The sequence below is a fragment of the Erpetoichthys calabaricus genome, chromosome 5 (assembly GCF_900747795.2).
Source record: "Erpetoichthys calabaricus chromosome 5, fErpCal1.3, whole genome shotgun sequence".
Lineage (NCBI taxonomy): Eukaryota > Metazoa > Chordata > Cladistia > Polypteriformes > Polypteridae > Erpetoichthys > Erpetoichthys calabaricus.
The window spans coordinates 161,333,320-161,360,928 of NC_041398.2; the positions used below are offsets into that span (position 1 = coordinate 161,333,320).

The following is a 27,609-nucleotide window of genomic DNA, read 5'->3' on the forward strand; positions in this document are numbered from 1 at the left end:
TTACCTAATCAGGTTCTGCACGGACAACGTCACCAGGGACAGACGCATAAGGATTTATCCTAACAGGAAGCCCTGGATGACGAGGGATGTCCAGAGTCTGCTGAAAGCTAGGAATACTGCTTTCAGGTCTGGGGATGGGGCTCTTTACAGTGTAGCCAGAGTGAACCTGAAGAGAGGCATCCGAAAGGCCAAGGCAGCATACAGAAGGAGGATAGAAGACCATCTGAGGAGTAACACCACCAGGCAGGTGTGGCAGGGTGTCCAGCACATCACCGGCTACAAATCCAGCAACTCCTTGGCCGCTGAGGGAGACGCTTCTCTGGCAGAGGAGCTGAACATCTTCTTTGCCCGCTTTGAGGCGACACCAACAGCAGCTCCATCACAACAGCCTGTTCACAACAGCAATATACTCACAGTGGAAGAGTGTGAGGTGAGGCGGGTGATGAGGAAGGTGAACCCGAGGAAGGCTGCAGGACCCGACGGCGTGGCTGGACGGGTGCTGAAAGACTGTGCAGATCAACTGGCCAGAATCTTCACCAGGATTTTCAACCAGTCCCTGTCCCAGGCCACTGTCCCATCCTGCCTCAAGTCCTTAATCATTGTTCCGCTGCCGAAAAAATCCAACACGAACGGTCTGAATGATTTCCGCCCAGTGGCACTTACATCTGTCATCATGAAGTGCTTTGAGAAACTGGTGCGGAGTCATATCATCGCCTGCCTGCCAGCAGACCTGGACCCATTTCAATTTGCTTACAAAGCAAAGAGATCCACGGAGGATGCTGTGGCCACAGCCCTTCATGCTGCCCTGACCCACCTGGAGCAGCAGGGGAGTTACGCCAGACTGCTCTTTGTAGACTTCAGCTTGGCGTTTAACACCATGCCCCCACAACGACTGGTGTCCAAACTGGCAGATCTGGGACTTCCATCACTCACCTGCAGTTGGATACTGGACTTCCTGTCTGGTCGCTCCCAGAGGGTCAGGCTGGGTCTCCACACATCCACTGCTCTCAGCCTCAACACCGGGACGCCGCAGGGTTGTGAGCTCAGCCCGCTCCTCTACACACTCTACACATATGACTGTGTCCCCACTCACCATAGCAACAAGATTATAAAGTTTGCGGATGACACGACGGTGGTCGGACTCATCTCGGGCAAGGAGGGTGAGCTAGCATACAGGGACGAGGTGGAGTGACTGTCAGAGTGGTGCACAGTCAATAACCTGCTCCTCAACACCAAAAAAACAAACGAACTTGTTATTGACTTTAGGAAAAACAAAACTGACATCCAGCCACTCATCATTGGCGGGGCCTGTGTGGAGAGGGTCCCGGTGTTCAGGTTTCTGGGTATGGAGCTGGAGGATAACCTGACCTGGAGCGCCAATACCAAGGAGCTGCTAAAGAAGGCGCAGCAGAGACTGTATTTTCTGAGAATTCTCAGAAAGAACCATCTCCCAAAAAATCTGCTCCTTGCTTTTTATCACTGTTCCATCGAGAGTGTGCTCACGTACGGAGACTGTGTGTGTGGTACGGCAGCTGCACTTCCTCAGAAAAGAAAGCGCTCCACAGGGTCGTCAGGACAGCGGAGAGAACAATTGGTTGTACCCTCCCCACTCTGGAACAAATCTACACGTCCTGATGCCGCAAAAAAGCAATTGACATTTCATAGGATTCATCACATCCCGGTCATTGCCTCTTCCAGCTTTTGCCATCGGGCAAAAGATACAGAGCTATGAAAACTAGGACAAACCGCCTTAAAAACAGATTTTATCCAAAAGCAATCATGGCCCTGAACTCAGAATAAAACTGCTCCATATTATACCAATGTGCAATATAGACCTTAAGTCAACAAGTGCAATTTGTATATTTATTACTATTCGGTTTGTTGTTATTTTCTCTCTTCTTGTCTTTTTGTCTTTTTAACTCTTATTCCTCACACTGAGTCGATTGCACCTTCAATTTCGTTGTTCCTTTGTAAAAGTGACAATGACAATAAAGATCTATCTATCTATCTATCTATCTATCTATCTATCTATCTATCTATCTATCTATCTATCTATCTATCTATCTATCTATCTATCTATCTAATTTGTTTTTCTTTTCTTATAACTATTTCTTTCACATCTTCTAAAGCACTTTTCTGCATGAAAATGTGCGATAGAAACAAATGTTGTTGCACTGAAGGATAACTGCTTAAATGTCTCTTGGCAAATTTTACTAACCTCAGAGAAATCCATTAACACAGAGAACATAATGTCTGATTAACCCCTGAATAAACAAACTATTTTTAAAATCTTCTGTAAATTGAACAAGTTGAAAATAATTTCCTTAGGTCAGTCACAAATAAGACATAGCAAGCTAAATAATCTCAAAATCAGTTTAACTCATGTAATACTTAAAAAATACTGACCTACATGTGTGGTATACACAATGAGATTATAGTATTTAGCTGCAAATCCAAAGAAAACCTTTACTAATAAATTTAGGTTTACCTTCAAAGTGAATGGCAATGGTTTCTCAGTACTTGGGCTGACTGGAAGAGAATGGATACTGCTTGCAGGACTCATATCTGCACTCTGTAAAAGAGAAAACAAAATATTTCCAAAAAATGTCTACACATCAAAGTCAACTGATTTCTCCATAAAACAGTACAAGAAAAATTAAATTACACTATTTTCAAAACAGAGGCTTGAGCTGAACTCTAAAATATAAACCACAACTGTCATTTAATAAATTGTCATGCCCACCTGTTTATTAAAAAAAAAAAAAAAAAATCAGACACAATAAGATCAGACACTACAACAATTCTTCATTCTGGAAAACAATGTCTACTAGTGGAAAAGAATCTCAGTATAAGCACTAAAGGATTTGAATATAACTATGTATGCATGTGCAGCAAAGGATTGTAGCAATATTATTTTCCAGAGTTTCTTTACTTTTCTTTAATATAGCAAGTATAAGTTAAAAACATATACATAAAGTAACTAATGCACATGTTGCCCTTAGTTGGAAAAATACTGAAGAACCTATAAAAAGGGCTGTAAGTGTCCCTTTCACTAGGATGTGCTGAAACATATATTTGTCTTTGAAATTCACATGTATGTTTTATGATTTGACTCATTCTGAGCTTTAAATACTGTATATTACAACAAATTCATCACTGACGAATAATAATTGCAGGAGAACTTCTCTGTTTGTTCTGCATTCTCGCTAGGGTGATTCCAAAAATAATTGTCTCCAGTAATGTATGGCAAAGTCAAGTGATGCCTGAAAAGTGTTTTTGTACTGTGACAGTTTTGGTCAATAATGTAATCAAATGGGAGAGAGAAACAGTGAACATGAAAGCAGACTGGCATATATTTATAATCAAAGCTGAAGCATAGCTTTGCTCTCAAATATTCACTGAATGCATCCAAAACTGCTTTCCTACCACCTCTACTTCATAATACTACCATTCAGTAATATAGTTGGCAATCTATCTAACCTACACTCCCTTAAGATGTGGGAGGAAATACAAAAGTTACTCAGGCAAAATCTGCAGAAACATGGGGCAACGTGTAAACCATGAGCAGTCAGGGCTTGGATTGAGATCTGAGTCCAAGACTCTGAAGTGACTCAGCAGAGCTTAAGTGCTGTTCCTACCAACTAAAATAATGCTTGTGTATATACAGTACACATAGAAATATTGTAAATAAAGTATGTCATAAGAATTTTATAATATAAATGACACTACTGTAAACATATTAACAAAGATTAATTCAAAGTATGTTTTATTTTACCTTAACTGGTTTTTAGTAAAAAGTAACCCATAGATAGCAATTATTTGTAATATGTAGATTTATTATTCCAAACACTATTGTGCAGGAAAAGAGTATTAAATTAGTTTTTGGGTAAATTATGCTTCAAAAACATCTGGACTAGGTGTCTTTCAAGTGGACTCATGTGTTTAATGCAACCAATTATAAGCTAAAACTTTTGTAAACAATTGTTACATCTTTGAACAGCTTAACATAGAAAATTAGTTTTTTTTTTTCTAGTCAATAGTACAGAGCGGTTTGTCAAGGGAAAACACTATAACTAGTCAAGCAGGCACTAGCATAGGAGTGCCATGACTTAGATATGCAAGCAAATACCTTGTTTATCTGTATCCTCTTCTGATAAGGCAAAATGGCATGTTTCCAATCAAATGATTTTATGTGAAAATATGTTTTAACACTTTGATATGTTTTCATAATGTGCTATGTCACTTTCAAAAAATAACCAAACTTTGACACTGTTAAAAGACACTAGCAATTTCATTTAAAACAGGCCTATGTGTGCATAGATGATATAGGTGTTCATTATATTAAGTTTATACACCTGGGTCTTGCTCTAGGCTAAGGCCAAGAACACACTAGCCCAGGGGTGCTATGACTTGCGGGGCACCAAGGCATATCGAAGCTATCCTGCCCACTCTTCGATCAAATATCATTGTATCGTGTCTTGCATAAAAGACCCAACTTCAACATCAATCTAAACCACAACTCCCACCCCCATACCGCTCTTTTGTAACAAATATTAATATGAACACCTTCCAGTCTCTACATTATCATATACTAATGATCACTGATATTACATACTAATAGGAATGCACTTCGATCATCATGGTTTTCCCCGTTAACTTCAGTGCCATTATCTCTCCACGTCAATGGATATTATTAGTTGTGGGGGTTGATCTAAACATTTGAATTATTAGAAATCAGTAAATATTCATGAGCTGTTTGTATATTGTAGCAGATGTAGCGTTTGTCCACCTCTCGAACCCTCAGGTACCACTCTTGAGACCAGGTGAAAGTACAACTAATATTTATTTTTCTATTGTACAGTGCACAAAGCACTACACACACCACACTACTCATAAACACCAATAAACTCTTTTGTCATAACCAATCCTCCTCGCCCAGACACTTCGCCCTCCTACCTCCCAGCTCAGCTCAGTGTTCTGGGCTTTCTTTAGTCCTTTTATAGCTCCTGACCCGGAAGTGGTTCTAAGCACAACCCACAAGTCCATTTCCTTCCCGGTCAGGGCAATCAGTCCTCTTCTTCATCCCGGGAGCACGTCGCTTCCTCCAGTCACGTGACTGACACGCACTCCCGGGTTATAGGGCATGCAAGAGCCCACTAGCCCCCCTACAGCAACTCCTGGCGGCCCCCAAGGTATCCAGCAGGGCTGTGTCACAACACTACAAAGTCCATGAGGCCCTGCTGGAACTCGGGGCACGAATATGCTGTTCGGAGGGCTCCTCCTAGCAGCCTGGGGGTGGCAACCGGAGTCCATAGCCGGTCGTCCATCACAATATATATACTGTCCATTTGTTTTGTAATAAGTGTTGTAGGTTTTTTATATATATAATAAATGTTTAGAATGTGTATACTTAGAGTGGAGGCTGGGGATTTCAATACTGATTGTTTTTGTGTATGTGCACTTAACTCACCTAACAAATAATTCTCATACAAACACCCCTCATTATACTTCTTTTACTTCTATAGTGTGAAATGCACTGTGCAAATATCAGTATAAGTACATGAATAGTGACATTTATTATTACTCAACTAATTAATTTTGAAATACAAAATAAGCTGTAGAAGGGTACAGCCCGGACACAGACAGGCAGACACGTTCTAGTTCATCACCGCACGTTTATTAACACTATTATATACAACAGTCTTTATGTGCACCTCACCAACACCCCCCACAATCTCTCATAAGTCCTGGCTTCTCTCCAAGCCGTCTCTTCACTGCACACACAATATTCAGGGCCTCTCCTTGCCGCCTCCTCTGACCTCGTCCACCTCCTCACCCGACTCCAGCCTTGATTGTCGGGAGGCGGACCCTTTTATAGGCAGCTAATTGAGGGCCGTACCCGGCCACCTGCCACAAAGCACATTTTTGGCAGATATGGTGAAGTGATTCTCACTGTTATGTCAAAGCTCCTAGCATCCTGAGACAGGTTTGGAATTCAGCCATATACTGTATGCAATATTAATTCTATGTATTAATGTTTGCATTAAAATTCTTTCATGTAATCATAATTATGAAAGTCGAATACAAGTTGACCTCCTGCTAGAGTACTATATATTTTGTGGGCTTTTCCTGTCCTATTGGTACTTCATTGCCAGAGAATGGTCTTCCCTAGCAAACTATGTGTCTCAGTTAAGAGATCACTTACTGACCTGCCCAGCTACTAGATGGGAAGCAGAAATGAGCTGTCCCTAGCCTGTTCTCCATAACTGTGGAAATGATTCTGAGGCATGTCCAGTAACGACTCCAGGAGGTAGTGTAAAGTTGCCTCAGGCTGGAGCTCACTGAGGATACAATTTAATACCAGGAAGAAAAAAGGAGAGGATTGTTTGTATGAGAAAGGTTAACTGAGAATTATTTGCTAGGTGAGTTAAGTGCATAGCATACCAGAACTGGTAAAAAGGGATGTAGTCTGTATAAGGAGGTGCAGATAGGCAACTGATTTACTTTTTGTCTGTTTTCACTGTAATACTTAATCTACCCCAGAGGTTTGAATTAAATAAAAACATTTAATTTGATATTTGTAGCTCTATAAATATTATTCCAAGTTTAGAGAGGTTCCAGGAGGGGATGTCATCACTTGTAGAGATTTATAATAGTTTTTCCACTATATACACTTTAAAAAAAAAAAAAAAAAGGAAGGCTAACCAATGACAGCATTCATGTGAATTCTTTCTTGTTTGAAAAAAGTCTGCTGCGTCTATTGCAAGAATATATGAGGACATTAACCTCCACTAGGTCAGTGTGATGTATACAAAAATTCATATACGGTGAAGTTGAACATTTCCAATTAAGTGTTGTATTTATAAGCTCATTTCTTTCATGTAACAAGTCCTTTTTAATGCTACTCTTGCTTCACATACCTTTGTGACTCTGTGTCCACTAGTGGTTAACAAGATCAGCTAGATACCAGGAGGTTCCATTTTACTTATTACCTTTCTCTATCTGTCATTGACGCAACTGCAAACATACAGATATCAGGAAATTATAAACACCCCATAAATTATGTCAAGATGGTTTTTACCACAAATTCAGTCTAACATGTGTTGCTGTAAAAGGAAAGGCACAGTAAATGGCAATTCCAAACAGCTATCCACTCCCGAGACCTGTTATCAGCCCAAAGAAGCCACTAACTTAAGGCAGTCCATACTCACAATTGACCAGTTAAAATAAGTGTCACAAGTTTATAGGATGAACTGGAGGAGGAAGGTGAAAACCTATCTTTACATGGGAGGAATGTGTAAATAAAAACATCAGACAAGAAAGTGGCCAGGGAGGAAAATAGACCCAGGATCTTTAAGGCAGGATTGCTCGTCACTGTGTCACCAGTCCTAATTAAAGCCAAAAAATGTAAGCAGCTTTCCATATCTAAGTAAATGAAAAGAGGCAAGACAGAATACTCTACATATCACAAGAGACAAATGTATCTAAAAGTAACTTTTATGACACTATATATAATATGTATAGGTGCACAGTAAAGGCATGTAGCAATGCTTCTCTGAAATATGCTGTAGCAAGAAAAGAATATGAAGTTCATATGAAATAGACATTTGCTTCTAATTGTACTGTAAAGTTAAAAAGAAGTTTTCCTGAGCTATAGCGATTAAGGTGTACTAAAATTCTTGGCATTGGGTAGAAAAGTGGATGAAGAGCTCACTCTCTTCCATCTTAAAATATGCTTTCACATATCACCTGTATTAACCTCCTTGGCATAGGGTCCTATGGAATCCGTTTTATTTTTTCTGAGGTTTGGTTATCACTGTTTTATTTTTCCTGAATTCAGATTTTTGGGTTTTTACCATTTTTTTACTGTAGGAAAGTAGCAACAGCTACAACAAAACAACCAATAGAGAAATGGCACTTTACATTCCTTTTAATGAAACAGCTCACTAGCACAACGGTACGTTATTGTATCTAAACATAATGGCTAGAGGTTCAGGACATAAACTAATGAATAAATAAAAGTTCAAGGCATAATTGAAAAAAAATACATATATATACACATAGTATAACTAACAATAAAAATGTAATTTGTATGTTTAAACATCTGAATTCAGCAAACTAACAGTCATTATATTTGACACCCTTAATCAGTACAATTTGTATTAACTTGGAGCTGTGCTAATTTGGTTTATTTTCATCTCTGACACACATTGATGTACATGATTGTGAGGCCTTGGTCATCATAATCTCTTTCATTGACAAGAAGGTTGTCCATCTCCTTTTCCTGGCAGGCCTCTTGTAGAAGGCAGACTTTATCCACATCACTAGAGATGCACTGAACTATTTATAGTGCTGCCAGATATCTCCCACCAAACTGATGACATGACACAAGCAGGTTGAATACACACTGTTAGGCATAACCCCTTTTAAAACTTCATGGTATGTTTCCAGACAGTATGATGCATTGTCTGTAACCACTGCTAAAATGTCATTAAGATTCAGCTGGTTGTTGTGAAGGGACTGAAGTACTGCCTGTGAAAAGGTGGAAAAGTTGCAGCTCTCCATAAAGATAACATCTGTCAGAAAGTACTGGTCTTCGGTACCTGTAATTATGTAAATTATTTCTAATGATTCTTAAACCTTAAATGTTTACAGATTGAAAATGTGCATCATGTGACTGCTGTCACTGTCCTGCTCCACTGACAGACTGAGGAGATCGTTCCTCCCCCACACTATGCGACTCTTCAGTTCCACTCTGGGGTAAATGTTAACCTTATACAAAGTTATTGTCTGTTATACCTTTTTATCACTCTTTAATTTAATATTGTTTTTATCAATATGCTGCTGCTAGAGTATGTGAATTTCCCCTTGGGATTAATAAAGCTATCTATCTATCTATCTATCTATCTATCTATCTATCTATCTATCTATCTATCTATCTATCTATCTATCTATCTATCTATCTATCTATCTATCTATCTATCTATCTATCTATCTATCTATCTATTTATCTATCTATCTATCTATCTATCTATCGCTTAAAAAGCTATACATCTATAGCTTCATCTACTGCATATCTTAAAATAATTAATTACAAAGCAAAAGTTAACTAATCTGGAAAACAATAAATCTGGGAATTAAACATAAGAAAATGAAAGAAAAACCTGCTTTTAAGGGCTCATCACATCTAAGGTGAAGCCTGATCTTCTGCCCAGGTTTGTAGGTGCTGAGTTTATAATGGAAGAGTCAAATGTGGACTTTGCGTGCCACATCACCACGAGGCAAAACATTTATTAAATCCAGAAACATCATTGTTAATTTTCAAAAGGGAGTCTGTTAAAAACCAGAGCTGCTCACTAATAACATTTTTCTATGGAAGACTATTAATACCGGTTAAATGATTTACAGTAAATACATTCCATACAATTAGAACTGTCTACATAAAATAATTACCATACAGCCAATTGCTTACTCGCCTATCACAATGTTGAGAACACTGTGAACATTGTCCATATGTCATTCAAAGGCACAGGTCAAACGAGTTTGACGAACACTGTTCTCATTTTCTGGCAGCACGCCTCCCTGTTTACAATGCTTAATAGAGAAAGAATGCATCTTCATCATTTTATCGAGCGGTATGTTTGTGCTCTACAAACTGAAGTGTTGCATCTGACATTTTGTTGTCTCCTATATTGTTACTTGAAGGGGAACACTTATTGATCTTAATTTCTTCTTGTTCTTGAGATCGGTTTTAGATTGACATGGTCACTGCAAGTATCTTTTTGTGTCCAGTCTATGGTTATGCTGGCAAAACTTGCAGAAAAGTTGTTGTCCAGATTTGTAAAAGTCACCAGGATATTGTTGTGCCCTCAATTTTGCAGTTAAGCTTGTGTTTCTTAGTTTTTTGGACATAGTTGGGGTATCTGATACTGCTTTCTTCAACATTTCTGTCTCATGCAGCTAGCTAATTTGCGTGCCTTTAACGAGAAAACATACAGGAAACACGTGCACAAACAGATAAAGGCACGACTGAATTTCTATGAAGAATTGCGTTCTCTTGAAAAACAACAAACTAGAAAATAGTATCTGAATGACAGAACTATAGATTATTCAATAATTTAATATATTTGGAAGTTTTGTAACAGTCACCCCTTCAGTCTCTAAATTCTGCATGTAAGAGCCAATCTTAGAAAGTAATGCTTTAAGTTAAGTTAAATTCATATTAGTGTTTGCTTAGTCATAGCCACAGAAAATGCTATTGCCTTTTACCCCTTGTATAATAATATGATTATATATAATAATATGATAAGAGATAGAACTTTCTTGCTATAGCTGAGATACAGTGTGTTAATTGAGTCAGTTGTTGTTTAGAATAGGTCCTAGTGCATAGGGACTTAAAAGACCCATTTTCAACATAGAAATGGGATAGGCATACAGTTTTCTGATCGTTTTGAAATGGTTCAGAACCGTTCTTAAATGGTTGTGAAACATTTAGAAGTGATTTGTAATGATTAGACATGAAACAAGATTTAAGCTTTGAACAGAACTTTTTTTAACAACAACTTTTCTTTTTTTTGCTATATCAATTTTCTCTTTTTTGTGTGAACTGTTTTACTTTGAATTTTTACTAAAGCTTTTAAAATCAAAGATATTTTGTCTGTGGAATCATTTCGACGAATCAGGCCTTTGCTGAATCCCATTTTGTATGCTAGAGCTGCTCAACTTTGGTAATTTTGGGAAAACGCAGCTACACGCACATTTACGTTTTTAAATCTAAAATCCATTTGTATGCATTAATTCCGAGATTTCGTCCGTGTTTTCCACATCACGGAAACCATAGGGCCCTTTTAGCATTAGACCAGAGTGTTACTCGCGGTGTAAAAACCGTCTTAAAAGCGTTAGTCACGAGTGTCACTCAGGCAACTGTACAGATGCGTCTTGTGTAATCGTTAGAAAAGAGAATCACTCGGGCTGTAAAAGTGATGTCAATGCTGTCATTCCATGGAGAAATTATGTCTGACTGTAGGTTTTAACTAATTATGAAATATCTGCACTATACCAACAATGAAGACTTTGATGAGAATACGTAACCAGCACCCAAAATGAAGAAAATTTGGGAAGTATACCAGGCAATTGTAGTAAAACTTCAGAATGTTTACATTCTGGACACAATTTTAGCATCAATGAAAGTCTCATGGCTTATAAGGGCAGACTGTCATGGATACAGTACATTGCATCAAAAAGAGCAAGATTTGGCATAAAGCTTTATGAGCTTTGTGATTCTAAAACAGGATACATTTGGAATTTGGTTCTGTACACAGGGAAATGGATAATGTTTGATCTGAAAATCAGTACAGCATTGCTACGTCATTGGTGCTGACTTTAACAGATTCTTTGCTGGATCAAGGTTGCTGTCTAACCATGGACAATTTTTATACTTTGCCAGAGCTATTTGACATCTTGCTGCAAAGAAAGACTGACGTATATGAAATAGTGCATCCCAACCTTCAGAACATGCCTGAAGACTTTGACATAGCTAAATTACCACGTGATGTGCTATTAGCTTTGCAAAAGGGAACAGTGCTTGAATTGAAATGGAAGTACAAGAAAGATGTTTGTCTTCTTAGCACTGTACATAATGCAGCTACAGTTACTGTACAAGTAAAAGGCAACAAGCAGGTTACGAAGCCTTGTGCTGTGTTCAAATACAATACCACAATGGGCTGTGTAAATCGTGTGGATCAAGAATTGACTTTCTATCCTGTTATGCAAAAGCAATAAAAGAAATACTACAAAGAGATATTTCATCATCTGGCAGAACGGTGCATTTGGAATGCATTTGTGTTATACAAACAAAAAGCTGGAAAAACTGTATCTCATGCAAACTTTACATGCCAGCTTGTAGAACAAATCATTGTCGCACATCCACCGTCCACACTACCGATAAAGAGATGTGGTCAACCTATCACATCCCAGATCAATGCAATTCGTCTTATTGGTAGACATTTCATTGATTATATACCTCCAACAGAAAAAATGAACCCAACTTGTACATGTGCAATGTGCTGTTCAAAAACTGAAAAATCTGGAAAGAAAATCCAAAAAGAAACACGCTATTATTGTCCCGACTGTGACGTTGGATTGTGTCTTTCACAATGCTTTAAGATTTACCACACAAAGGACTCATTTTGAGACTATTTTGGCATCATTAGTAGTATTATTATTACTGTTATTTTTGTTCATTTCATATTATTATTTTTATTCATCATTGTGATTATTGCTTGTATCATTATTATACTTTTGAGATTTAATAGAAATGTTATTTTTCATGCCAAAAAAATGTAATGCTTTTTACATGTTTTTTGGAATAAAATGCAACGCTAAGGAGGTTAAAAACTCACTTGGAATGAAAAGTAGATTTCATTTCTATTTTCCTGTTCAGTTTCTTACCTTATAAGAGTAAGCATTTTAACCAACTCACAACAGCAAGCACTGAGATTATTTACAGTATCCTAAAATAGAGAGGTGATTGACGACTCGTTCAATCAGAAAATCTTACATAACCTGTCATGCCTTAATAATATGATAGATATACATGCATTTGTAATATAACCCATCCCTTAAAAGATGACTAATAATCTAATTGTTGAGTGCCTCCTTTGCACAGTGGTTAGGATGGCTGCTGCAGCCAAAAGCCTCGGTTCAAGCCCAATGCATTTCTTATGGACATTGTCTAGTTCATTATTTACTAGAGAGGTATTTTATTAAAGAAGTAAAATATCCCATAGAATTGTATTCATCTATATACTGTATTTAATAAGCCCATTTTGTCAACTAGAGAGCTGCAGGATGCTGGAGGCTATATTGGCAGCAGCACAAATAAAGCAAAATCACACCCTGTAGGAGGCACAAGATCATCACAGGTAATACTTGTGTGTGAAAGCACACACACAACACACACTCTCACATATAACAGGAGAATTTAGAGTTACCAATCAAAATAGCAGCTCACTGGAATAAGGGAAGAACTAAAGTATTTAGACATGGGAAGAACATGCAAATTCCTTGGAGCAGGAACTCAAACTCAAAACACTTACTAATAGACAGTTATTCTACATTGACTCCACAGATCTTTATAGAAAGTCAGTTAGATCAAGGAAGTGATAATAATGGTTTGTAAAAAGATGCCAAAATGACAGTGGCAAAGAGAAGAATGGCATGCTATTATTGTAGTTTGTTACAGCCACACACAGTCTTCTAGGTTTAAACCATTTTTATGATCATAGCATATACAGTAAAGGTGGGAGTTGAGGTAAAGTACTGGTGCTTTATAATACATGGATGGCACTGTGCAATAATGAAGGGAAGACTTGAATAAATCAAGATAAAAAAAGAAAAAACATAAAGGAAATGTAGTTTCTAGAAGTGTTACTATTTTAGTCCCACTCATAAAAACTGTTATGGTAGAAGAAACATAATTGTATTTTCCTAATAAAGCATGAAGTTCTTCATTGACATTTCCAGAAACACTGTAGGTGTAGGACTCAAATCAAGTCAATGGACTTTAGCAAAATTAGACCTATCCATGCAAGTCAGAACTTTCCATTCAGAAGCATCTGAAAGAGTCTTTAAAATACTATAAACAACTGAGTAGGAGGTATCTGCCTTGCTAATGTAAACATTGTATCAAACAGTATACTGTTATTTTGCAGCTACAAATTAATCATATGTTTGATTAAAAATAGAACAATGTGTAGAAGCAAATTAGAACATCTTTTTAGGATTAACTTGATAGAAGTCATTTACAGTGCAGCTTTGTGCTAAACCATATCATTTTCTTTTAAAACATGAAAAAAATATAGCAATGGTAGGATGAATCATTAAAACTTATAAAAATGCTGTGTTCCACAAGAGCAGATTTCTGTGTTATGGTAGTGTGGTTGACTAAGTATTCATTTAAAACTTATCTAAGCTCACTGTGTATGCAATTAGTGAAACTGTAGACTTGGTCTCCAACACATTGCTGATATCACAATTGAATGATCTTAATAATAAAGCAATATATTTTCTCAGCATACTAGATACTTAAATATAAAAGAAGAAGGCATATAAGAAAAACCTTTTAAATGTACTGTGCTGAATCCCAGGCGCTGCTGATCACTAATTTACAACAAAATGCTTTTTTATTCTAACAGCTGTTTATTTAATCCATGTCAAAGTTGGTCAGTCAATAATAAATGAATAACAAACATGACCCTCTGTCCCAGTTCCCATTATGGTAATCCATCTTTTTCAGTATTCAGAGTGCAAACAAAAACAGATTATTACTCCTTTTTTCAATATACTGTAACTGTCCGGGACACATTTCATTCATTTTATTGGAAAAGGGCCAAAATGCTTTGAATAACAAGGAATTAAATGCATTTTAATGGCAGATAAAGTATAAATCATGTTCCTGATAGGAATGTGAATCAAATTAAGGGAAAATTTAATTCCCTTAAGTAAAGGGAAATTAAAGGAAAAACAAATGACAGATGAAACTCAACACTTCATACTTAACTAAGTAGAATAATATTAATGTTTAGACAGATAAATAGTACCTCTTAATATTACAGATATTACTTCCTTGGTTAATTACATCATGTGCTAGTCAGTTTGTTCCTATTTTTCCAAATATTTAGTCTCACTTAATCTGGTAAAAATCTCACATTATTTTACTTTAACGTAACCACTATAACACCTATTTCAGACACAGCCACTGTGTGACAACTAGCATTGACTACAGACATGTTGGCTTGATGCCTCAACAATACTTCGCTCACTGTGTAACATACAGTTGGACTCATGCCACTGTGGCTGAAGGTAAAATGGATCAGTGAGAACTTCATGATATTCAACATCTAAGATCTGTGATCACATATGTACTTTACTGGCTAAAGGTCTGCTTTTAAAATAACCATCTTCTCTTCCTCTAGCTTTCTGATAACATGATAAACGTGATGATTAATCAGTCTTTGTGATAATGAATTTCTGTTATGACCTGAAGATAATGCCTAGGATTCAACGGCTCAATCGTATAGCCAATCAGAAAAGAGTGTGCAGTATGCAATCCAGTAATAAAAACCTATAAACAAAGCATCTCTTTAGTTTTAATCCAGTCATTTGCTATACATATTTTGAAACAGTGTAATTCGTATGCACAGAATTTAGTGTTCATATCTTTAATTTCTGGGGGTTTGGGTCCGAGACAGATAAAGGCAATGGTGTTATTTACTTCACAGAACACAAAGGACTAAACATATTTTATTAAATGAAAAGTATTACTGACACATTTCCAGTATTCAGTGTTAAAACAGGTAATCATATGCAAATTTGCACACTCACTGATACTAATCATGCCCCATGCGGACCCTAGTGCTATGAGGCAAGAACACTGCCTCTTTCTACCACTCTGCTTATATGTTGAAACACCTGTACTAAGCCCTACTTGATTCAAACTAAATGTACACCTATATCTTTTGTTTACTTCTTGTCACTTGATTGCACACTATGTGTGTGTTCAATCTCTCCCTCAGTAGGTGTCACTACACAACTAAAGTGTGTGATGTGTACAATGTTGCTGTTAGCACCATGCAATGTCTTTGTGAAACCCCTGCAATCATTTTTATTTTTTTAGTGGTGTAAGTAAACTTCTGTACAAAATTCTCTGTCAAAAAAAGAAACAGTAAAAAAAAGCTAATCTTGTATATTGACAGTACTGAGACTGAGATACTCTAATCTATTGTAACAAACTGCAATCAGCAACATGCCCCTTCACTTTTCAGCCACTGCCCACCAAAAGGTTGGTGTAAATAACTTCCTGCTGACAAGTAGGCAAGTTGCACATTAAAGAAGATTGTGCTAAACTGTACAGAATTCTTGTTTAGAATGCATGTTACAGCTTTGTGAGCACGCTTACAAAATGACATAGTTTTGCTTAAACGCATTCATGTTACTTGCGCTGTCATGTGCCAACTGCTGTAGAAAGGTGTGCAAGTACATTGAAACAACAGAAAAAGGCTTGTGTCTTTCGTGCCATGGGCATGGTAAGATGGACCACACTAGAAATGTATGCAACTTATCAAAAAAGCTGGTACTGTACTTCCCCAAGCACCTCATCATGATTAAGAACACACTGCAAAGTTATGTTTAGTTGCCACTTCACAAATGACTGCATTTCACACACTGATTTAAAAAGAATTTTCATGTTTTAAAATGTCACCATTCTTTCAGGGCTCACCACAAATTAAAATTACCCTACATGCAAGAAAGTGGTAAATGCTGACTAAATGCTGCAGCTGAACTAATCTGTGCCTAAAAGTCACTAAAATAATCTTGAACAAGATATCAGAAAATAATTATCATTTCCTATTTAATTTGACCAGATATCTATGAAGAACTGCAGGGTACATAAATAATATTACCAGTGCATTTTGGCTATAGCACATGCCTAAAAAACAATCCCAAAAAATCAGTCACTGCAGAGTTTCTAGACACAAATAGTGCTTGTAGGTGGTAGAATAATTTTTATTACAGAAAAATACTGCACAACTAATTTCCACTGTAGAGCTATAAAGCTATCCTCTTTTCTTTGGCATGACATTTGAGACTAATGCCATAGTTATAGACCTGAGCTACAACTGTTGACTGCAGCCTAAAATATCAAATCTTCACCTCAAGCAAAGTGACATTCCTAAATATGTTAAAAATGGGTTTCTCTGTGGGCCCCTCTCTAGTGCATAACATGAAGATCACTCCTTTCATACAATATAAAGCACAAATTGACTTAGACTCTTGCAAGCATCTCCCAGACTTTCTGACATCAGTGATCAATGAGGAAATTAACCATAACTCTATTCCAACTCTGATGGATAAAACCTTTTCACCAAGTATCAAATAAAAGTCTGTGTGCTTACCCCAAGCATAAGCTTGTGTGCACTCAAGAAACCAAAAGAAAAAGCGTACTTTATCCTTTATAATCCAGGGATAGCATTATCTTTCCACTGACTCAGTATCAGCTAAATTCCCTAATGCCTAGACCAGGGTGCCCACACTTTTTCGGCTTGCGAGCTACTTTTAAAATGACCATGTTGAAATGATCTACCTACATTAAAAATGCTATATGGGTATACTTTATATGTAAAATATATGTTGTCATACCTTGCATAACTGAATAACCTTTATGGCACAATAACAATTCAATACATTTATTGTCACTACAGTATTTGGATTTAATAATCTTCATGTGGGAAAAGGCTGACTCGCATAAATAAGTAGAGCCGAATAATCATCAATCAGTCAAGGAGGTAGCACATTTCCTCATGTTTGGGTACTTTTCCTCTGTGAGTAAGTTCCAAAACTGTCCAAGAGCCCCAGACTTCAGCTGAATGTCATCCCGTAGTGTCAAAATCTCATCCTCCACTGTAGAGGAGTTTTAGGTGAAATAGTGTTGCAATTTACGATGCAGGTGTGTCTGCCTTTGCTTTTGAATTCAGCCGAATGAAAAATGACGGCTGTCCAATTAAAGGTGATTTTAGTTCCCTCTCCTTGCTCTTTCTCAGATCGCTTTTCGGGAGGAAGTCAGTTTCGTAGTTTTTATGAACAGTTCGAAAGTGCCTTTCCACATTTTCCTTCTTTGGAATGACAGATTGACAGATCAGACAAACGCACTTCGATTGTGACATTGTGAGAAAAAAAATCCTCTTCCAATTCCACAGCCAGCCCATACCCTCCCCAAACATTTTTTTTTTTTAATCCCTTCTTTAGTCGATATAAATTGGAAGGCTAACAAGATCACAGCCGGAGTTTTGCAGTAGCTTGCGCGTTTGATCATGCGTGAGGGATGACCAGTGTGTTAGAAGAAAAGAGATCTCAGACTGGCTACCCTGTATGTCAATCAAGTTGCAAATGCCATAGGGAGGATATATGATAGACTAACGTTTAAAAAAAATTTTTTGGAATGCAACACGATCTACCTGCACTACCTTTCTGATCTACCGGTCGATCGCGATCGACACATTGGGCACAACTAGCCTAGACTGTTGCCGGCAATCAAGACTTGAGACTCTGTACACCAAAGGGGGACACTAGTGCAGGAAAAGTAAAGACGTTGGGCATTGATGCAGTAATGCATCCATTCTTGGCAAATGGTAGCAAAGTCCATAAGCAATAGAAACTCTGTGTGAAGAAAAGACTGACTGAACATCTCTCATTAGATGCACTTTATGCTCACAAAAGGGAATCACTGTCTGAAACCTTGAAGACAAAAACTGCTGTAGATTAAAGAGGTAACCTAACTAAGAAAGACATAAAGAAAACATAAAGAATAAAGAAACATAAAGCATGTTCTTCTTCCACATTTTCCAGTGAAAATCTTGGCCTCTATCCCATGGGATTATAGGGACTAGACAAGAGACTAAGTATTTTCACTGTTTGTACTTATCGCTTTCCATTTACAAATTTAACTAAAAAGTTAGACACCAACTATTAGCTCCATCTAAAAGATGTACAGGTGCAGTGGCAGATTAAGACTGTCTGTATTATACACATGCACAAGCAAGTTGTACAAGCAAGTTATGTGTGAGCAAGGACTAGATGCATCCCAGTATACAGGCACATAGAAATTCAAACTAGACAAGAATATAGCCATTTAACATATTAGAAGTCTTGCCTAAGCATATAAAAGCTGAGCTCTGAATGATAATTTAATGATTCTTTGTACAGGAATTAAATACGGAATCATAATTCATATGTCTGTGCCCCATTGTTATTAAATGTAAGAAGAAAAGACAAATCAGCTCAGATTTATGTTTGTTTTGTCCTGTGTCTGTATATAAATGCATACTTTTATCTTCTATAATTCCACGTGCTATGAAGCACAAACTATGTATGACAAAGTGTTTCCTGGTTGAATTTTAATTTACAAGCTAGTAGGCTGGAAAGTGTGTCAATCTTGGATAAGTGACACATTTGTCATTGCAGACAACAAGAAGCCTAAATAATTCACTTGGAGAAACCCATGTTCATCTACTCAGTTTTGGTAAGCACAATACAAAGAATAAAAACCTGGGTGTTCAATATTTAAATTAAACATTTCCCTGGCAGCCTTCTAGCAATCAGCAAATGTTCATATTTGCTAATATAGTAAATGCTATGAGGAGATGTATTAATGTAAACTAAAAAGAGTCACCTTAAATGACACAATTCACCATTATAGGTGACTTTGTGTTTCTAACTCTGTTGTACTTCAATCTAATGTGTAGTATTTTAATAACCTTTATAATAATGTTTTGGGCAAAAGGAGCTAGATTCCCTTGCATTATGTGAAGACCTCTCTCACAATCATATGGTAGAGAATTTATGTTTGTTGTAAGAAAATGTGGAGAACTCAAGGAGACAGAGCTGAATACGAGGAGCAGATGTAAAGAACAGCCAGGGAATTTGGGTATAGATAGCCAGTTTCAAGCAGCATACACCATTTATCAAGTCTAGACAGATTCTACAGCACCTAACTTTGACTAAGACAGATCAAGAGCTGCTTAGAACTAACAACAATTCTCAGCTTTAGCCGAGATATAATGACCACCAGAGGATGTCTAAGCTGACTGTCCTATGAATGTTGCTAACGTTAACTAAGACATCAGGAAGATGTGATGAAGAAAAAGTGTGCAAAAGAACATAAATAAAGCCCAATCAAGAACTAAAACAGCTATTAGATGAGTAATTGCACAGACAAGCATGTCGTGCTGATGTAGAAAAACACGAAAAGGAGATGTTATAGCAGTTACAATGCTAACTGAAAAGTTAAACATCCTTCAAATCCACTTTTGCATTAAAACAATTTAAACGAAAATTAATTCTTTGAAAAACTTGATTAAATTATACGAAAAGGCAGACATACCATACCATACAACCTGGAATAATAGCTTCTTTTTGTACCCTTAGAATGAAATCCTCATCTTTGTTATTTAGCACAGCTTTAATGTCTGATGAAGAAAAAAATAAAGTAGCTTTTTGTAACGAATAAAAGAAGTAAAGGCTGGCTATCTACCAAAGCACAAGGAAACCAATAAACATCATTGTATTGAAACTCTAACTGACACACAAAACAAACTGCATTTACTCCAGTTAATTTCAAATAAATTGATGCAATATTGAAAGAGGTCATTGCAGATTCTGCCTGTTCCCTTTCTTATAAATCTTACAACAAAGAACACTTCATATATTTTTTAAACTTTGTGCATGTGAGCTGGCTGAATGTCATTGTTTTTCTAGACAAGGTCAGGTAACTTTTTGTATGATAAATAAACTGTTAACGGTAATACTGTATCTAGCAGAGCTAAATGTAACCCTTCCTTTGAAAAATGCTGAACTCGTAGTATGTTTATTCAAAGGTTATTTTTGAAGCAATATATTCATTAATGAATTTAAAATACAGTGATTAAAGTTTCCTCTCATACATTACACAAACTGCATTTTAATGTTCTATACTGTTGTATGTTAATGGAAAAAATACAGCCTTCCTTAATAAATATTCAAACATACAATTTTTTTAACTGAAAGACTAAGATGCTGATTAACCAGCCAGCAAAGAGGAAGACACAGACTATTGAACATATTTAGCTGTTTAAATAATCATTGTTAACTTCTTTTGTGGAGAGGACTTTAAGCTTAGGGTGCATGCTGCACAAAAGAGAATATCTTCACCATCACCCAGATATCTGCACCCAAGGCTTGAAAGGACTCATTCTGTATGAGGGGCCAAACAGGCCATAAATCATATATTTTCGAACGTATCCTATTGGTTGACATGTGAACACTATTGGTTTATTAATATTTACTATTGGTTTGCGTATGTGCAATAATGGTTTCATTCATATGAACTGCACTGGTTCGTGTCCGTATATAATCGGTTTGTGCGTGAACTCTATCGGCTTGTACACGTATGCTTTTGGTTTGCATATGAACTATATTGAATTGAACTTTATTACTGGTTCACGTGCGTTTGCTATCGGTTTGTGAGTGAATTGCATTGGTTTGCGTGCGTATGCAATCGGTTTGCGTATCAACTATATTGGCTTATGTTCGTATACTACTGGTTTGCTTACGTATAGCACTGGTTTTTCATATGCACTATACTGGTTTCACGTGGGTAATATATCGGTTTCGCATATGAACGCTATTGGTTTTGTGTATGCACTACATTGAGTCCTTGTCAGTCTTCTACCTGTTTTATGTGTGCGTACTATGCCGGCTTTGTGAAAGTAACATGCTGGATTTATGTGTGCAGTATATCGGTTTTGCGTATGAAACATACTGGTTTACGAACGCACACTATTGCAATGTTGTGTATGAACTATATCGGTTCTGCGTGCGAACTATATCGGTTGTTCACGTGATCTTCAGTGGAAATGGGCGGGGCAAGAAACAGGAACTCAGGGGCCGGTAGTGTCATGGAGCGTGTAGAGAAGCTGACAGGAGACGGATCTGGGTTTACTTTAAACAGCGCCGTATTTTTTTCCGCACAATAGGTTTGGGAAAGGACTTGGTGGTAATTATTACTATTTAATAGAATCTGCCATTGAGTGTGTAATGAACACAAAGCTGAAGTTAAGTACATATTTGGTTGTCTTTTTATTCGCTTCCAGCTACATGCTCGCTTCCAACCCACGACTGTACTTTTTCACACAGCTTTTGCAAACTAGTTACTTATTCTAAAGGCAAAATATTCTACATTTACGACTGACGCCTTTATCCAGTATAACATTTAGTTACTACTGGTTACATTTCTTATGCCCAGCGATCCCGCACCGTGCCGCCTAGACAGGTGAAGTGACATGCTCATGGTCACACAGTGTCACTATCAGGACTTGAACCGACAAATGTAGGGTTTAGAGGACAAAGCCCTAACCACAATGCCCCACTGCTTGCACATCTGCAACGTGCATATTATTTGACATGATATGATCGTGTCCATTCTTTGAAAAGCTAAATGTTCCATATTTAGGACCAGTATATGTGAGTTACATCATATTGGGCCACCTTACCTTTCACAGTTTTGTGACAAGGCATATGCGTTTTTTTAAGATGCAGTTTTGCCCTGCCAGGTACGAATACCTGCATATTTCCACTCCAATATCTGATAAATAGGATTTACTGTGCTATTTAATGGGCACTGTAAAGTGTTAAATCACGTTTGGCCACCTTAATTTTCACAGTTTTGTGACAAGACAGATTCCTTTGTTAAATTAAACTTGTGTTTAAATATTTTGACCTATGCAGAACCAAAATGTGGAATATTTATTTTTTCAAATAATTGATCAGTTTGTAATGATTCTGATTAATGTACACGCTGTAGAATATTTTGCCATGCTGTTAAAATAGAATAAGAAGCTGGTGTGCAAAAGCTGTATGAATAAGTAGCTGACTGCAAGCATATACTGGATGTAGCTAGGATTGAATAAAAAGCCAGCAGAAAGTGCACCTAACGTCAGCCCTGGGAATATTTCAGAATTACAGGAAAATACTGTTAAAAATAATAATCACCAAGCCCTTTCAGAAACATACAGTGACATGCAAAAGTATTCAATCACTTTAAAAGTCATCCTAATTTTCTGTATGACAAAAGATTTTTCCATGTTTATTCATTCATTCTTTTTAATGTGAACTCTTGTGCTGTAACAATACATTTCCAAAATCTAAATAAACCATTTTCTGTAGATATTTAACTGAAGAAGAAAAATTCCAAAGTTGGTGTTTGCATTAAGTATTCAAGCCCAACACATTCATACTTTGTCAAGAACCCTTTTGCTGCGGTAACAGCCTTTGTTCTTTTGTAAGTAGGCCCCAGTTCTGCACATTGCTCAGGAGTGATTCTGCTCCTTTCTTCTTGGCAGGATTTCTAGAGACCCTCTATGTTGGTGAGATGGCACCTCTGAACAGCAGTTTTCAAACAGTGCCACAGATTCTCAACAGGGTTAAGCTTAGGGCTTTGACTTGGCCACTTCAAAACACTCACCTTTCTGTTTTTGAGCTATCCCAGTGTCACATTGGCCTAATGCTTAGGGTCATTATCATGTTGAAAGATGAATCTTCTCCTGAGCTTTCATAGCAGACTAGAACAAGTTCTCTTGCAAAATTGTGCAGTATTTGTGTCCATCCATTGTCCCTTCAACTCTGACAAGATTCTCAGACCCAGCACATGAAAAACATCCCCATAGCATGAGACTGCCACCACCATATTCCACTGTAGGAAAGTTGTTTCTTGAGGCCTGGGCAATGTTAGTGTTACACTTCACATACCTCTTAAGTCTGTCCAAAAACTTCTATTTTGGTCTCATCTGACCATAAAACCTTCTCCCACATTTTAACTATGTCTTTCGCATGCTTTGTGGCAAACGCCATACGTTGTTTTATGTGGACCTTCTTAAGGAATGGCTTCTTTCATGCTACTCTCCCATAGAGGCCTGTTTTATGGAGAACTCTTGAAATTGTGGACCCCTGCACCTTTAATCCAGCTAAAGATTATCACAGACGTCTGAGAGTGACAGTTGGATTTCTAGTCGCCTCTCCCACCAGTTGATGTCTCACTTTGATGTTGAGTTTTGAGGGACAGCCTGTTCTAGTCAGAGTCTGTGTACTTTGATGAACCTTCCACTTGATGAATGCAACAGTGCGCAATGGGACATTCAAACTTTTTTGATATTTTTATAGCCATTCCCAGTCTTGTGCATTTCAATAACTTTGTTTCTCACATCAGTAGAATGATCCTTTGTTTTCATTTTTGCAGTGACTGTCCACCAAAGATTATGGCCCTTACAAAGGGAGCTGTTTATATCCAAAGAGACAGAAAGGACTCACAAGTAGCACCTCATCATGTTTAATTATGACTGTTAAACGACTGTCACCTTTGTAATTAATTTGTCGTTGGTGTAATGATGGAGCTTCCAAAGCACAGAGGTTTAAATACCTATGCAAACATTAACTTTGGAGTTTTTCTTCTTCAGTTAAACGTCTACAGAAAATGGTTTATTTTGTCTTTGGAAATGTTTTGTCACAGCATAAGAAAAATACTGAATGAATAAATGTGTATAAATCTTTTGTCTTGCAGGAAATTATGACTTTCAAGGGGATTGAATAATTTTGTATGCCACTTAATGTTTGTGAAAGGGCTTGGTGATGATTAAAGGGCTTGGTGATGATTAAGGTTTAACATCTGAAATGATCACGGGACTTAAGTTAGATACACATTCAGGTGGCTTTTCATTCACTCCTAGATACACATATGCTTGTAGTCAGCTACTTATTCACAACAGCTTCTTCTTCAATGTTAAGTGCATGGCAAAATATTATACAGCGTGTACATTAATCTGCAAACTGATACATTATTTGAAAGAATAAATATCCCAGATTTAGGACTTGAACGGGTTGAAAATGTTACACTCAACTTTAACAAAGGAATCTGTCCTGGACAAGATTATATTATGTCAAATAATATACACATTGCAGATGTGCAAGCATTGGGGCATTGTGGTAAGGGCTTTGTCCTCTAAATCCTACATTTGTCGGTTAAAGTCCTGATAGTGACACTGTGTGACCATGAGCATGTCACTTCACCTGAATAGGCGGCACGGTGCGGGATTGCTGGGCATAAGAAATGTAACCAGTAGTAACTAAATGTTATACTGGATAAAGGCGTCAGTCGTAAATGTAGAATATTTTGCCTTTAGAATAAGTAACTAGTTTGCAAAAGCTGTGTGAAAAAGTACAGTCGCGGGTTGCAAGCGAGCATGTAGCTGGAAGCGAATAAAAAGATGACCAAATACGTACTTAACTTCAGCTTTGTGTTCATTACACACTCAATGGCAGATTCTATTAAATAGTAATAATTACCACCAAGTCCTTTCCCAAACCTATTGTGCAGAAAAAAATACTGCACTGTTTAAAGTAAACCCAGATCTGTCTCCTAGTCACTTGTCTTTACACTCCATGACTCTACTGGCCCCCGAGTTCCTGTTTCTTGCCCCGCCCATTTCCACTGAAGATCACGTGAACAACCGATATAGTTCGCACGCAGAACCGATATAGTTCATACAAAGAGTTGCAATATGGTGCGCACGCATAACCTGTATGTTTCGTACGAGAAACCGACATGGAACACACATACAACCAATAGAGTTCAAGCGCAAAACCGATGTTACCCACATGAAACCAGTAAAAGACGTGCATGAAACCAATATAGTGCATACACAAATCCATCGTTAGACCGACACAGAACGCAAGACAATATAGTTCATACGCAAACTGATAACATACAACCGAAAACCAATGCAGTTCACTCACAAACCAATAACAAACGTACTGGAACCACTGATATACACACGCGAATCAGTATACTTCATATACAAACCAGTGCTATGCCTATACAAACGGATATAGTTCACGCACAAACCGATAATATACGGACACGAACCAATATAGTTCATATAAATGAAACCAGTATTGTACGCACGCAAACCAATTAAGTATGCACGCAAACTGATAGTAAATATTCATAAACCAATAGTGTTCATACGTAAACCAATAGATTACACACAGAAATATATGATTTATGGCCTGTTTGGCCCCTCATAATTCTGAACATCATCTGTATTCTTACAGAAAAGTACTTTCCTACTTTTTGCTACTGTTGCTTTTACCGTGTTTAATTAATTTTGATTAATTACAACAGCAAGTTTTTATTGTTTGGTGGAACCAAGGTATTGTGTGAAGAGCATCTAGTGTGGGAGATTGTTATATTCCCACAGGGATTAGAGGCACCTGCTTTGGTAGTTGACACAGGTATTGATTGATGCTTAAAACAACTGTTTGGTCTCTTATGCTATGCTAGTAAGTCTCTTTGCTTGAGGCAGCTATCCATGTGCAGGTAAGTTGTACACGTTGGGTGCTACAAAGCAGATACACAAAATATTTATACAAAGACCATAGTTAATTATAAATACAGATGAACCAAAATAACTTTGTTTTTCTCAGAAGTGGAGAAACATATCTGGCAGAATGCATCCAATCCTTAAATTACGTTTACACTGGCAAATTCGGTATAGTCAGAGAAATTAAAATGTTTAAATGGCAAACCTTTAAAAAGAGGTTGATGCTCCATCCATCCATCCATTATCCAACCTGCTATATCCTAACTACAGGGTCGCGGGAATCTGCTGGAGCCAATCCCAGCCAACACAGGGTGCAAGGCAGGAAACAAAACCTAGACAGGGTGCCAGCCCACCGCAGGGCATGCACACACGCGCACCCACACACCAAGCACACACTAGGGACAATTTAGAATCGCCAATGCACCTAACCTGCATGTCTTTGGACTGTGGGAGGAAATCGGAGTACCCGGAGGAAACAGGTTGATGTTCATTATTCATTTATTGTTTTCACCTCTTCTAGATGCCACTGTCTTTATTCACTGACTTTGGATCCTGCCCACTTTTCATGTGATCAGTTGTGATCTCAATTCCATTAGGGCTGGAGTTTGCCAAATTCCTCACTGCTCAATGCCATGTATTACTGACAGTTCTCGTTTTACTGTCATACTATTTACTTTAATAATGTGGGTTGCAGCTTGTATTTTGTATTTTCTGCATTTACACTGAGGCTATTCTCTGGATGGTCATTGCAGTCAAATTAATCCTTACAAAAATTTCCAGCTATAACTCAAAAGTGAGAAAACCTTATAAACCTTTTTTTGATTTGTTTAAATGCTCATTTAAGAAACAGATACATATATATGAGTGGCTTGCTCTGCAATGGACCCCATCCACATTTTGCTCCTGTGAAACAAAGCCGGATTAAACAGGTTAAATGATGGATGGCTGGATCACTGTACATGTTCTTAGTTTTTATTAGTGTTTTTTCAGTTATCAAAAATTATCTGTCCGTGCCCATATCTCTTGTAACTGTGGCCACTTTTTCCGTAACAAAATTAACGATCTAAATAATTCAACTAACATAAATACATCATCTGTTTATATCTCTCCCTGTTTTCCCACTCCATCCAGCTCCTTCTCTAAGTTCTCACGAGTCACATCTGCATTTGTTAATAACCTGCTTTGTAAGATGAGGCCGACTACTTGTGTACTGGACCCCATCCCCACCACACTACTTAAATCCTGCCTTCATGCCATAATCCCGACTGTTAGAACAATAATAAACTCATCCCTTGACACTGGCTCTGTGCCGCTCACTTTTAAAATTGCTTCTGTAACCCCAATGTTAAAAAAGTCTGGTCTTGATGCTGACAATCTTAACAATTTCCGGCCTATTTCCCACTTACCTTTCCTGTCAAAAGTTCTTGAGCGTGTTGTAGCTTCCCAACTCACCAATTACCTAACCTCTAATAATTTGATGGAACCCTTTCAGTCTGGTTTCAGGGCGCGGCACAGCTGTGAAACTGCTCTGCTACGGGTAACCAATGATTTGCTTATGACAGCAGACACTGAACAAACCAACATATTAATTCTGTTAGACCTCAGTGCAGCATTTGACACTGTCAGACATGACATCCTACTG

At 37.5% G+C, this 27,609-nt stretch overlaps 1 protein-coding gene across 2 annotated transcripts in view; it reads right to left on the minus strand.

Annotated features, from left to right (window-relative positions):
* ccser1 (coiled-coil serine-rich protein 1) overlaps positions 1 to 27,609 on the minus strand; it is a 1,824,576-nt gene that overhangs the window by 830,808 nt on the left and 966,159 nt on the right. For both annotated transcript variants that reach the window (XM_051927646.1, XM_051927645.1), the window contains exon 7: positions 2,489 to 2,572. In XM_051927646.1, coding sequence (XP_051783606.1) covers positions 2,489 to 2,572 — 84 coding nt within the window. The remainder of the gene's footprint in view (positions 1 to 2,488; positions 2,573 to 27,609) is intronic.